Source organism: Hyla sarda, chromosome 2 (genome assembly GCF_029499605.1).
Source record: "Hyla sarda isolate aHylSar1 chromosome 2, aHylSar1.hap1, whole genome shotgun sequence".
Classification (NCBI taxonomy): domain Eukaryota; kingdom Metazoa; phylum Chordata; class Amphibia; order Anura; family Hylidae; genus Hyla; species Hyla sarda.
The window spans coordinates 378,487,979-378,503,451 of NC_079190.1; the positions used below are offsets into that span (position 1 = coordinate 378,487,979).

Sequence of the window (15,473 nt, forward strand, 5' to 3'; positions counted from 1 at the left end):
TGCCTTTGTCCACAGTGCAACACATTATCAAGAAGTTTACAACCCATCTCACTGTAGCTAATCTCCCTGGGTGTGGACGGAAGAGAAAAATTTATGAAAAGGTGTCAACGCAGGATAGTCCGGATGGTGGATAAGCAGCCCCAAACAAGTTCCAAAGATATTCAGGCTGTCCTGCAGGCTCAGGGAGCATCATTTTCAATGCTAACTATCAGTCGACATTTAAATTAAATGAAACGCTATGGCAGGAGACCCAGGAGGACCCCACTGCTGACACAGAAACATAAAAAAGCAAGATTTCATTTTGCCAAAATGAACTTGAGTAAGCCAAAATTCTTCTGGGAAAATGTCTTGTGGACAGATGAGACCAAGATAGAGCTTTTTGGTAAAGCACATCATTCTACTGTTTACCGAAAATGGAATGAGGCCTACAAAGAAAAGAACACAGTACCTACAGTGAAATATGGTGGAGGTTCAATGATGTTTTGCTGCCTCTGGCACTGGGTGCCTTGAATGTGTGCAAGGCATCATGAAATCTGAGGATTACCAATGGATTTTGGGTCACACTGTACTGCACAGTATCAGAAAGCTGGGTTTGCGTCCGAGATCTTGGTTCTTCCAGCAGGACAATGACCCTAAACATACGTTAAAAAACACCCAGAAATGGATGGAGAGTTCTAGAGTGACCAGCAATGAGTCCAGATCTAAATCCCATTGAACACCTCTGGAGAGCTCTTAAAATTGCTGTTGGGAAAAAGCGCCCTCCAATAAGAAAGACCTGGAGCAGTTTGCAAAGGAAGAGTGGTCCAACATTCCGGCTGAGAGGTGTAAGAAGCTTATTGATTGTTATACGAAGCTAATGACTATTTTTCCAAAGGGTGTGCAACCAACTATTAAGTAAAAGGGGTTATCCACCATAAGGTGATTTTAGTACGTACCTGGCAGGCAGTAATGGACATGCTTAGGAAGGATCTGCACTTGTCTTGGGGCTAAATGGTTATGTTGTGAGATTTCCATAACACTGTGGCTAGCTTTTTGCGAACTGGTATATCCTGTTTCATTTTTTTTTTTTTTTTTTTACTACAAATCCCATAATTCCATTTTCTTCCCTCCCACACATCAGCCACCCCACCCATTGAAACATAAATGAGCTGCATCCATTCAAAAGACCTGTGGTTTTCAATCAGGGGGCCTACAGCTGTTGCATTAGTTGCAGTTTGATCTCTCTCCCTCCAAACAATCGCTCCACCCATTGAAGCAGACAGGCTCCCTGTCATCAGCTGATTAGTGAGGTCATGTCTCGGCCGCATTGCAACCTGGGAAAAATCTGAGACAACAGTCCTTTTATATGCTGTTAAAAATAAATATTGGTGTGAAAATCACATACGAATTTTGATAAAACCGTCACACACAGGTACAGACACTACATTATGAACTACACTAACTTTACAGCCCCTGTAGCATAGTCAAATAAAAAAAAATTCCTGGAATACCCCTTTAGGGTGCCAATAATTTTGTCCAGCCAATTTTTGGAGTTTGATGTGACATTATGTCCAATTTTCTTTTTATCTTCCTTTTTTTGGTTTAGTTCCAATACACACAAAGGGAATATACATTGTATAGCAAAACATGTGTTACTGCAATTCTTTTCTGTGAGAAATACTTCACTTTCTTGAAAATTTTCAGGGGTGCCAACATTTACAGCCATGACTGTATCTAGAGGATGACCCCTTCACTGACTCAAACCATAAACACAGACCCACATTTATACGTCCCAGGACCATGTGCATCCTTATAAAACCTGCACCGTTTTTACCGCTCTAACAGAATGAATGCACAGACCTTCGGGAAAGACTCATTAGATATACTTTGTATTAACCACTGTACAACGCCTGAAACACAGAGGATACATTTCTTCAAAATAATCGATGTGAGGCGGCTGGAGAATATCAAGTGCAGAGAGGACCTGCAAAGAAGAAAAAAGACAGTCACTGGAGTAGCACGTCACTATATTATCTTTATGACACAGAGCAGGCCAAATAATGCGCAGCATATTGATTATACATATAAAGAAAGCATATTACACCGCTTTACAAAGGACGATCAGCAGCAGACAGACATTGTTCCGGCATAGTACAGATAAAAACATGGACGACTTTAAAGGGGATCTGTCATATTTAATAAATCCCCCTCATTAAAAACCATGAAATTACATGTTCTGGTCTATATGCACTGGTCTTTGAGGAGGCATGTACATCTTACCATAAGATATGCAGCTATCTTATAAAATACAATCAAAAGCAACGCAGTGGACTTATGAGTAGAACTAGCTGCTGTCACTTAAAAGGGGATCTGAGAATAAGAGCAATTATTATTATTTTTTTTTAAACCGTACCACAGCTGTCCTCAGGTCGTGTGTGGTATTACAACTTACAAGATCTTTATACAAAAGAGGTTATGCAGCAGCATATTACGCTGTTACAAATATTGAGTCACTTTGAAGTTTCATTACATGTATCAAAGCCTTTTATTATTCAATATGGGATCACATTCAGTAGTTATATCTGCCAATTTTTTTTTTCACATTAGGAATCACCCAAATTTTGTTTAAAATGTTCCATGTATTACTAATGTGAAATGCAAATTGTCAGTGCAATAATAAGATGCAAATCTGAGCGCACAGAGATGATGTGTATACTGTAAGGGCTCGTTCACATTGCCGTCGGACTCAGCTATTCGGGGTTCTCTCTGCAATCTGGTCAGAACGACAGGAGTTTAAAGGGGTACTCCACTGCTCAGCTTTTGGAACAAACTGTTTGTAATAGTGCAGCCGGGAGCTTGTGACTGCATAGTCCCGCCCCCTCATGACGTCACGCCCCGCCCCCTCAATGCAAGTCTACGGGAGGGGACGTGACAGCCAGCACGCTCCAATAGACTTGCATTGCGGGAGTGGCGCGCAACGTCATGAGGGGGCGGGGCTATGAAGTCACAAGCTCCCGGCGCCATTTCCAGCGCTCGGAACAGTTTGTTCCAAACGCTGAGCAGCGGAGTACCCGTTTAAGGGAGAAAAAATAAATTGTGCAAGCACTATTTTTTTTTTCTTTGCTAAATTCCTGTATAATAACCGGATCACTGACGGACCCCATGCAAGTGAATTAGGTCCGTCGGGACCCAGCAGTAGCAGTTTGCACCAGACCCATTTCATTTTGTTTGGCATGAGAAAAAAATAAATAAAATGCCTTTTGGACCCTAAACAGGTCAGATGCAAATGGCAATGTGATCCCAGCCTAAGTAAAGAGAGGCTGACATGACAGGGAGGTGGAGCCCAGCTTGTACAGGTAATAGAGGGTGAAGAGAGCGCCTCTGTGTCTCTATCAATAAGGGGGCTATAGTGAGAGAGAATGGATACTCCTATTAAAAAGGAAATAACCAATTTCTAGAGACTGATCTTTCCCATCAGTCACTTAGGGAAAAGTGTTAGATCAACATAATTATGTTAAAAGCAGCTACAATTTTCCCTGGAAGCAAAGAGAAGCCAAGACGAAAATGAAGACTGGAAATGAGTCGGTTTTTATTTTAATCACCAGTCAGTGGATGATTTCCATCACTATCACATCTATCTGCCTGCTGTTCAGACCAGCTATGGGAACATTCACGGTTTATTAAAAATGTCAGCGAAAGCACTGTGAAATATTACCAGTAAGAACTGTGTTGCTTCTGTGCATAGATAATAAATAATAAGCAAAAATACATTAGTTTATGTCTACGGCGCCTATGCAGATCTGTGTGTCTCTCTATGGTTATAGACTACAAGCAAACCCTTGCATTGACCGATTTTGCAATTCAGTGACACTCCCTTCTGTCTGTAGTCACTTCAGTCATACTGTAAAACGTACACCTTTCATTTCAGTAGTGTAATATTTGGTGACGTATATAGAGATGAGCAGGGAAAAAACATGACTTATTTTTAGTTTTCTTTGAATTATGTACTATCCCCAAGGCCCTGGCCTAAGGAAAACTTTATATACTGATACAGCCAATATGTGTGACTCTCAAAGCATGGAATACTCTTACTGTAGATATTGTAATAAAGTTTCAGGACAAAAAAAGATTGCAAGTGGGTTACACACAAGTTTTCACAAGACACCAAGCTGCTGCAGCAGAAGAAAGAAAAAACAAAAGAACAAAACAAAAACAGTATAAGGGTAAGTTCCCACTGAGGAATTGACAAGGATTAATTTCGGTCAGGAAATAAGCTTATCTGCTATCTCTTTGCTTGGCGTGAAGTTGGTGCGACATTTGAAGAGAAAATCCGGAGAAGGATCAGTACTGCAACCATCAATGGACTGGCTCTCAAATCTCCTTTAGAAAATTCCGTGCGAAAAGCCAAACTCATTTTGTGAGGAAAAATAAAGCCCCAATGACTGTAATGGGCTTTTACCCTAAATTCCACCAAAAAATGAACATCCTTAAAAGGGGTTGTGCGCTGCCCTGCCTTTCGGAGCGTCCGGAAGTTCATTACTTCGAACGCTGTGTGTGGGCTTCCGTGTTCGCGGCCGCCGGGCATGACGTCACCCCCGGCCCCCCGTGACGTCACGCCCGCCCCTCAACAAAAGTCTATGGGAAGGGGGCGCGACAGCGGTCGCGCCCCCTTCCCACAGACTTTTGTTGAGGGGGCGGCCACGAACACGGAAGCCCGCACACAGCGTTCGGAGTAATGAACTTCCAGACGCTGCGTGCGGAGCTCCGAAAGGCAGGGCAGCGCACAACCCCTTTAAAGTGGTACTCTGCCCCTAGACATCTTATCCCCTATTCAAAGCATAGGGGATAAGATGTCTGATCACAGGTGTCCTGCTGCTGGAGACCCCTTCAATCTCTGCTGCGGCACCCCAGACATCCGGTGCACTGAGCGAACTTCGCTCTGGGCTGGATGACTGGCGATGCGTAGGCTCACGTCATCATGGTCACACCCTGCTCGTGAGGTCACGGCCATGCCCCCTCAATGCAAGTCTATGGGAGGGGGCCTGGCCGCGATGTAACGAGTGGGGCGCGGCCGTGACAACACGAGCCTCTCATGCTGCACCTGACGCTCTAAACGCACGCCGGGTGCAGCAGGGAGATCGCGGGGGTCTCCAGCGGCATGACCCCAACGTTCAGACTTCTTATCCCCTATCTTTTGGATAGGCGATAAGATGTCTAGGGGCGGAGTACCCCTTTAATGTTCTGGTGGAATACAATTCCACAACGATATTTCGTCCTCAGAAATTCCACAATGTGAACTGAGCAACGGAAAACCCATTAACGTCAATTGCACTTTTATTCAAGGTGGAATTGGAGTGGAATAGTGGCGCTGAATTACACAATTAAATTCCTTAGTGTGAACATACCCTTATTAGTTTGGATTAATAAAGCAAGCCATTTATTTTAGAAACATTTATAGCCTATGCACAGGAGGGGGTTGAATAAACTATGCAGCATCACTAGTATGCTGTTTTTTGTTTTTCAGAAAAATAAAAACTATTAGCTGCCTGTGACATGCATACTACTGCAAAGAGTGCAGTACCAGTCTGAAGCTTCTCCTGTACCTCAGACCTGCACCTGAGGCTCTGCAGCATCTTGCTTATGCTTTCGGAATCCTCTACACAACCATGACTTGTGATCTGGCTATACCTTCCTAACATTTTTAATTAGCAGGAGACTGCATAAGGGTTTCTTCCTTACATTCTCCCAGCCCTCTGGCAGGGAGCACATGGTAGGTTTTACACTGGTGTGGTTATCTGTGGTGGCCGTTGTTTCTGTGATGCATTGTCTGTGGGGTGGTGTGGCACGCAGCCGGGGGCTTGGTTGGGCAGCACTGGGGCTGCATGGCCACTGGGTCAATCCCCCTGTGGGCTTGGTGTCGTGGAGACAGTGGTCGTCGCCCAGCTTCATGGCAGTGTTAGGTTAGGGACCCCCTCTGGCTAGGTGGCCTTGATGTGGCGAGTGGGCTTGTACTTTTTGATCAAAATGTATACTAACAACCTGTTCGTTTTGAAATTATGCCGAGAAGCAAGAAGATCAAAATACAAATGCTGGATGTACTGCTAGGTTTCTCTATTTATGTTATACAATTTTATACCTTCCTAATGTGATAATTGCCCAAGCAATAACACCTTTCATCACAAGAGCTACTGCCAAAAGACAGCAAATTCTATTATCAAGATGGTAGTCCTAGGTTGGATTATTCTCTTCTGAAAAGAAGTCTGATATGGCACTGGGGAAAAAAAAAAACAGACCACTTCTGTTATAATGTGGCCTAGGTTAAGGGTGGTCAGTACTATTTCATGTACCTAGGCGAGATTCTCTTTTATATTAGATGTCAAATTGAATCTCATTACTGATATATGTAATAAGCCATTACAGGCTCACAAGAGAACCACAGAGGTGTCCTTCAGAGAAGCTCCTGACATGTTCTGATAAGCCTTTTTTCATGTCAGAGTGTTATTAGCTCTATTTATAGACGCCAACTTGTATTTCAGGTCAAGTGCTCCTGTAATAATTTAATCAATTATAGTATTGTACTGTAGTGTGGAGTCCGTAATAAGAATTACCATTATACAAACAAATGTGCTGCTAATAGGCAAAGGATTTCACTTAGATGAAGGTAGACAAGCTTTGCTGTATAGCTATATTGATGGTAGGTCATGTTTTAATCCTTCGAGCATTTGTCCTGCCCACTATCACACTACACAAGTCTTAAGGCACTCCTATCTCTTAGACAGCTGCCAAACATCCAACCTACAGGTATTTCTCCCAATACATCCCATACACACTCCGTTGAGCGTAGCTTTTTAATAAGGAGAAAGTGGGGCAAACATGGTGGTACAGTGATAAGAATTGCTGCCTCACAGTTCTGGAGTTGTGGATTAGAATATGACCAAAAGTAACATCTGCATGGTATTTGCAGGTTCTTCAAGGGTAAAAGGTACGTTTTCTCCCACACTCCAAACTTACAGGTTTGTAGAAAGCCAAAGAACCTGAAGAGAGTGACTGTGTGAGAGTATGTGTCTGTAAGCCCTATTGGCGTGACAGCAACTCATGTGAATGCTGGCAATGTCTACAGCGCTGCAGAATGACAGACATTTAACAGAGCACTGCAGCCTTCACTTATCCCCTATCCGCAGGATAGAGGATAAGTGTCTGATCACAGGGGGTCCAACCGCTTGGACCCCCGCGATCTCTCGTAGGGGACCAGATATTGCAGCAGCTAATGCGTCGGCCTCACTGAAGTTGACGACACGCCCTATCCGTACAACTATATGGGAGAGGTGGGGATGCACGAATGCTGAATCTCAGAGATACATGGAGAGGCCAGAGCTGGGGCCCCCTACAGGAGATTGTGGGGGGTCCCAGCGATCAGACACTTTTCCCCTATCCTGCAGATAGGGGATAAGTGTCGAGGGCAGCAGATCAACTTTTAAGTGCTAATAGCCCCGGCCACAGCTACTGTGTACTAGTGGAGGTCATTTCAACTTTTAGACAACGTGCAGCACCTTTATAACAATTTCTTAAAGTATACCTGTCATTTTCAAAAACTTTTTATATAATGTAGATAACATATGTATATCTATATATAAAACTCAACGTGTGTGTATGTATGCATGTGTGTATGTTTCAGCATCACGTCCAAACGGCTAAAGATATTAACATTAAACTTGGCATACATGTTACTTATATGTCAACAACAAACATAGGATAGGTAATTTAACCCTTACTCACCCCCATTTGCCAGGGGCGGGGTTTATGTTTAAAGTCCCATGCAAGTCAATGGGAAATATATGTTACCGCATAACTTCCAAACGGCTGGAGATATTTCGATAATACTTGGTCACATGTTACTTATATGTCCACTTAAAATATAGGATAGTTAATTTAACCCTTAACTACCCCCATTTGTGAGGGTCAGGGTTTTTGTTTAAAGTCCCATGCAAAGCAATGGGAAATGTATGTTCCCATATAATTTCCGTACGGCTGGAGCTATTTCAATACCTGGTACACATATTATGGGTCGGGATGGGAGGTTGGGATAGGAGGTCGGGATAGAAAGTCAGAAAGGAGATCGGGATAGGAGCTTGAGATTGGAGGAAGGGACAGGAGGTCGAGACAGGAGGACGGGACAGGAGGTTGGGATATGACAACAATATATGAGGATGGGATATGAAGTCAAAAGCTTCCTCCTTTGTTCATTTTCCTCCCCAACAAGGATTAGGAAGGAAAAACCGGGCAACGCCGGGTACTCCTATCCCGACCTCCCAAGTTTCATGTTAATATCTTTAGCCGTTTGAAAGTTTTTGTGGAACATACATACACACATACATCCATACATACACACACACACACACACACACACACACACACGTTGAGTTTTATATATATAGATATAAGGAGAGGTGGTGAAGCAACTGTTATAGGTAAATACTACTATTACTTGCAGCTACAAACTTCCTACTTTATCTTTAGGGTAGGTTCACACATTGCATATGTGCAGCATCTTTCATGCAGCGCAAAATCTGGTGCACAGAGGGAAATACGCTGCATATTCTTCTACAAGCAGAAACACAGGGCTGCTTGGCGTAGCCCTGTGTGTGCAGTTAGGTCTGGAGGCAGGACTGCACGTCACAGTCCCAATGGCAAGCTGGCTCCGCCTTCAAACCTTACTGGGCCCAGAGGGCTGCTGCAGGTAGGCCTGTGTTTGCTCATAGAATAACACACAGCGTATTTCCCGCTGTGCAGCAGATTTTGGACAGTGTGAAATATGCTGCCATATGCTATATGTGACTCTACTCTTAAAGGGGTACTCTGGTGAAAAACATCTTATCCCCTGTCCTAAGGATAGGGGATAAAATGTCTGATCGCAGGGGTCGCGCCACTGGGGAGCCCAGCTATCTCATCACGGCACCCGGGTCAACTGTGCACGGAGCAAACTCCACTCCATGCCAGTTGACTGGCAACTGCAGCCGCCAAGCACCCTCCATTTATGTCTATGGGAAGCTAGTACCTAGCCGTAATGCCCCCTCTCATAGACCTGAACGGAGGGGGGTGTGGCAAGACGTCACAAACACAGAAGCTCCAAGCTTCTGTGTTCCAGGCGCCACCGATGCTGGGCCGGAGATCGCAGGGTTCCCCAGCAGTGGGCCCCCGCGATCAGACATCTTCCCCTATACAAGATTTTTTTCGCCAGAGTATCCCTTTAACCCCTTAAGGACCCAGCCTAAATATACCTTAAGGACCCGGCCATTTTTTGAACATCTGACAACTGTCACTTTAAGCATTAATAACTCTGGGATGCTTTAACCTTTCATTCTGATTACGAGATTGTTTTTTCGCGACATATTCTAGTTTATTTCTCGAAAAATTCCAAAATTTGATGAAAAAATTGAAAAGTTTGCATTTTTTTTTTACTTTGAAGCTCTCTGCTTATAAGGAAAATGGATATTCCAAATAAATTATATATTGATTCACATATACACTATGTCTACTTTATGTTTCCATCATAAAGTTTACATGTTTTTACTTTTGGAAGACACCAGAGGGCTTCAAAATATAGCAGCAATTTTCAGATTTTTCACAAAATTTTCAAAAATTACCCCATAAATGACCCCATTATAAAAACTGCACCCCTCAAAGTATTCAAAATGACATTCAGAAAGTTTTTTTTTTTTTTACCTTTTAGGTGTTTCACAGGAATAGCAGCAAAGTGAAGGAGAAAATTCATTTTTTACACTCATGTTCTTGTAGACCCAGTTTTTGAATTTTTACAAGGGGTAATAGATGAAAAATCCCCCCAAAATTTGTAACCCAATTTCTCTCGAGTAAGGAAATACCTCATAATGTGGATGTCAAGTGTTCGGTGGGCGCAGTAGAGGGCTCAGAAGGGAAGGAGCGACAATAGGATTTTGGAGAGTGAATTTTGCTGAAATGGTTTTTGGGGGGCAGGTCACATTTAGGAAGCCCCTATGGTGCCAGAACAGCAGAAAACCCCCACATGGCATACCATTTTGGAAACTACACCCCTCAAGGCACGTAACAAGGGGTCCAGTGAGCCTTAACACCCCACAGGTGTTTGACGACTTTTCGTTAAAGTCGGATGTGTAAATGAAAATAAATTTTTTTTCACTAAAGTGCAGTTTTTCCCCCAAATTTTGCATTTTTACAAAGGGTAATGGGAGGAAATGCCCCCCCAAAATTGGTAACCCCATCTCTTCTGAGTATATAAATACCCCATGTTAGGACGTAAAATGCTCTGCGAGCGAACTACAGTGCTCAGAAGGGGAGGAGTCACATTTAGCTTTTGGAAAGCAAATTTTGCTGAAATGGTGTTTGGGGGGCGTGTCGCATTTAGGAAGCACCTAGGGTGCCAGAACAGCAAAAAAAAAAAAACACATGGCATACCATTTTGGAAACTACACCTCTCAAGGAACGTAACAAGGGGTACAGTGAGTCTTAACACCTCACAAGTATTTCACAACTTATTGTGAAAGTTGGATGTGTAAATGAAAAAATATAATTTTTCACTAAAATGCTGTGTTTTCCCCAAATTTTAAATTTTTACAAGGGATAATAGGAGAAAATGACCACCAAAATTTGTAACCCCATTTCTTCTGAGTATGGAAATACCCCATGTTTGGACGTCAAGTGCTCTGCTGGCACAATACAATGCTCAGAAGAGGAGGAGTGCCATTGAGCTTTTTGAAAGAGAATTTGTTTGGAATGGAAGTCGGGGGGCCATGTGCATTTACAAAGCCCCCCGTGGTGCCAGAACAGTCGACCCCCGCACATGTGACCCCATTTTGGAAACTACACCCCTCACAGAATTTAATAAGTGGTGCAGTGAGTATTTACACCCCACTGGCATTTGACAGATCTTTGGAACAGTGGGCTGTGCAAATGATTAATGTAATTTTTCATTTTCACAGATCACTGTTCCAAAAATCTGTCAGACACCTGTGGGGCGTAAATGCTCACTGTACCCCTTATTACATTACGTGAGGGATGTAGTTTCCAAAATGGGGTCACATGTCTATTGTTCTGGCACTATGGGGGCTTTGTAAACACACGTGGTCTTCAATTCCGGACAAATTTTCTCTTCAAAATCCCAATGGCGCTCCCTCTCTGAGCATTGTAGTTCGCCCGCCGAGCACTTTACATGCACATATGGGGTATGTTCTTACTCAGAAGAAATGGGGTTACAAATTTTGGGGGGCTTTTTTCCTATTTTCCCTTGTGAAAATGAAAAATTTAGGGTAACACCAGAATTTTAGCGAAAACATTTTTTTTTCTCATTTTCCCATCCAACTATTTTGTCAAACACCTGTGGGGTGTTAAGGCGTACTATACCCTTTGTTACATTCCGTGAGGGGTGTAGTTTCCAAAATGGGGTCACACGTGGGTATTTCTTTTTTTGTGTTTATGTCAGAACCGCCTCAGTGCAAATCACCAATTTAGGCCTCAAATGTACACAGTGCGCTCTCACTCCTGAGCCTTGTTGTGCGTCCGCAGAACATTTTACGCCCACATCTGGGGTATTTCCGTACTCAGGAGAAATTGCGTTACAAATTTTGGGGGGCTTTTTTGCTTTTATCACTTGTGAAAATAAAAAGTATGGGGTAACACCAGCATGTTAGTTTAAAAAAGAAAAAAAACGTTACACTAACAGGCTGGTGTAGACTAGGGATCGACAGATTATCGGTATGACCGATATTATCGGCCGATAATCACGATTTTGGGCATTATCGGTATCGGCAATTACCTTGCCGATAATGCCCCCACCGCACCAAGACCGGCCTATGGCACCGCAAAAGCCACTGCAGTGCATTGATTTAAAGCGCCCGCTTTAAATCAATGATCTGCAGCGGTGTCGCGGGGGGATAAATAGCCGATAACTTATACCGGAATATCGGTATAAGTTATCGGCTATCGGCCCTAACCTCCACCAATTATCGGTATTGGCCCTAAAAAAACGATATTGGTCGATCCCTAGTGTAGACCCCAACTTTTCCTTTTCATAAGGGGTAAAAGGAAAAAAAAGCCCCCCAAAATTTGTAGTACAATTTCTCCCGAGTACGGCGATACCCCATATGTGACCCTAAACTGTTTCCTTGAAATATGACAGGGCTCTGAAGTGAGAGAGCACCATGCGCATTTGAGGACTAAATTAGGGATTTCATAGGGGTGGACATAGGGGTATTCTACGTGATTCCCAAACAGGGTGCCTCCAGCTGTTGCTAAACTCCCAGCATGCCTGGACAGTCAGTGGCTGTCCGGAAATGCTGGGAGTTGGTGATTTGCAACAGCTGGAGGCTCCGTTTTGGAAACACTGCCGTACAATATGTTTTTCATTTTTATTGGGGGGGGGGGGGGGGGGACACTGTGTAAGGGGGTGTATATGTAGTGTTTTACCCTTTATTATGTGTTAGTGTAGTGTTTTTAGGGTACGTTTACACTGGCGGGCGTTTAGTGAGTTTACCGCTAGGAGTTTGTGCTGCGGCGAAAAATTTGCCGCAGCCCAAACTTGAAGCAGAAAACTAGCTGTAAACCTGCCTGTGTGAATGTACCCTGTACATTCACATGGGGGGACAAACCTCCAGCTGTTTCAAAACTACAACTCCCAGCATGTACTGACAGACCGTGCATGCTGGGAGTTGTACTTTTGCAACAGCTGGAGGCACACTGGTTGGAAAACCTTCAGTTACCGAACTCCATATTTTCCAACCAGTGTGCCTCCAGCTTTTGCAAAACTACAACTCCCAGCATGTACTGATCGCCGAGGGGCATGCTGGGAGATGTAGTTATGCAACAGATGGAGGTACACAACTACAACTCCCAGCATGCCCACATAGCAGTTTGCTGTCTAAGCATGCTGGGATTTACAGTTTTGCAACATCTGGAGAGCTATAGTTTAGAGACCACTGCACAGTGATCTCCAAACTGTGGACCTCCAGATGTTGCAAAACTACAAATCCCAGCATGCTCAGACAGCAAACTGCTATGTGGGCATGCTGGGAGTTGTAGTTTTGCAAGATCTGGAGAGCGACAGTATAGAGATCATTGTGCAGTGGTCTCAAACTGTAGCTCTCCAGCTGTTGCAAAACTACAAATCCCAGAATGCCTAAACAGCTCTCTGGGCATGCTGGGAGTTGTAGTTTTTCAACATCTGGAGGGCTACAGTTTAGAGACCACTCTATAGTGGTCTCAGACTGCAGCCCTCCAGATGTTGCTAAGCAACTCACCGGCTTCCGTAGGATCCACGGAGCTGCGTCGCTGTCCTCTGCTTCCGTCGATCGTCGCCTGCTGCCGTCGCCGATGGGTGAGTGGATCTTCGGCGCCGTTCCTGTGTAGTTTCCTCGTTTCATTGAGACTTCACTTTAACCCCTTAGGGACCTAGGGCGTATCCATACGCCCTAGGTCCCTAAGGGGTTAAAGTGAAGTCTCAATGAAACTTCACTGGAATTTCAGAGTAATTCAGTGTCAGCATTTCTGATCTACTTTATAGACTCAGCAGAAAACAGGTGCTGTTATAAGTTGTATTTTGCAAATAGAGGGAAGAAAGGGCCTGTCACTATATTTAGACAACTATTAAAACAAACCTTCTGCCCTCTCCATAAGAGTTATAGGGACGCTGAATTGTGCATTTCTTCAGGACTTCTAGTACATCTTACTGGACGTACACCAGTGTTTCCCAACCAGAGTGCCTTCAGCTGTTGCAAAACAACAACTCTAAGCATGCCCGGACAGCTGAAGGCTTGCTGGAAGTTGAGACACCCTGGTTGGCATAGGCTGACCTACCTATGCATGCTAATAATTAAAAATAATAAATAAATATGGGAGAACTACAAGGCTTCGGCGCTCGACTAGAAAGCCTGTCCTAATGAAGTGACCCACAAGGTCCATGCACGGTAGGTATTCTCTTCTATAGACTTTTAGTTGACTCAGAGCAAGGGCTATGAATAATATGGTGTTAAAACCATTTGCAAATAGTTTTATGCAAAATGCAGCTGTTGCTAGTCAATAATACAAAGCAAACAGTAGTATTGCAAACCGGGGATTCTGGGAGACGGGAATAAAAAGGAGCAAGAGGCAAAACACTGCAAACAAATGAAGAATGAGAACACTTCACGTCTCCTTTGTATGGTAAGTTTGCAAGGTGAGAGTAAAAGAATACATGAAGAACATAATACTGCAAGTGTAAAACTACTCAGGGACATGTTCTTTTTCTTTGCTTGTACGACCTATTTCGCAGAAACAATTTTTTTATTATTCATTGAAATGACAAAACAAAAGTCAATGTAATTTATTTCTTGCACAAAGAATGCAAGATTAAATTCTAGGAACACCGCTATCACATCGCTTATTACGTTACATAAGTCCAATCTCAAATGGAAGTGGGGGCAAAAGGGGTCAAAATAGCCGCAGTTGCACCCAGGCCCCTGAGAGAGTAGCCCACAAACCCCATGACTGGACTTCTGCATAGATGAAGACCTCTTTTAAATTCTTTTACAGAGTTAAAGGGGTACTCCGGTGAAAACCTTTCTTCTTTTAAATATACTGGTGGCAGAAAGTTAAACATATTTGTAAATTACTTCTATTAAAAAATCTTAATCCTTCCAGTACTTATTAGCTGCTGAATGCTACAGAGGAAATTCCTTTCTTTTTGGAACACTGATGACATCACGAGCACAGTGCTCTCTGCTGACATCTCTGTCCATTTTAGTAACCATTCATAGCAGATGTATGCTAAGGGCAGCATGGTGGCTCAGTGGTTAGCACTGCTGCCTTGCAGTGCTGGGGAATTGGGTTCAAATCCCACTAAGGACAACAAAAAATAAAGCGTTATTATTATTATAATAGCATCAGCAGAGAGAACTGTGCTCGTGATGTCATCAGAGAGCATTCCAAAAAGAAAAGAATTTCCTCTGTAGTATTCAGCAGCTAATAAGTACAGGAAGGATTAAGATTTTTTAATAGAAGTTATTTACAAATATGTTTAACTTTCTGCCACCAGTTGATTTAAAAGAAAAAAGATTTTCACCGGAGTACCCCTTTAACCATGACCACCTCCTCAGGCAGAGAATTCCACAGTCTCACTGCTCTTACAGTAAAGAACCCCCATCTGTGCTGGTGCAGAAACCTTTTCTCTAGATGTAGAGGATGCCCCCTTGTTATAGATACAGTCCTGGGTATAAATAGATCATGGGAGAGATCTCTGTACTGCCCCCTGATATATTTATACATAGTTATTAGGTCTCCCCTAAGCCTTCTTTTTTGTAAACTAAATAACCCTAATTCTGATAATCTTTCTGGGTAGTGTAGTCCTCCCATTCCCCGTATTACTCTGGTTTCCCATCTTTGAACCCTCTCCAGCTCCACTATATATCTTTCTTGTACACTGGTGCCCAGTACTGTACACAGTATTCTATGTGTGGTCTGAATAGTGATTT

At 43.3% G+C, this 15,473-nt stretch overlaps 1 protein-coding gene across 3 annotated transcripts in view; it reads right to left on the reverse strand.

Moving 5' to 3' along the window:
* NLK (nemo like kinase) overlaps positions 1-15,473 on the reverse strand; it is a 183,048-nt gene that overhangs the window by 77,203 nt on the left and 90,372 nt on the right. For all 3 annotated transcript variants that reach the window (XM_056558478.1, XM_056558476.1, XM_056558477.1), the window contains exon 3: positions 1,908-1,963. In XM_056558478.1, the coding sequence (XP_056414453.1) occupies positions 1,908-1,963 (56 nt within the window). The remainder of the gene's footprint in view (positions 1-1,907; positions 1,964-15,473) is intronic.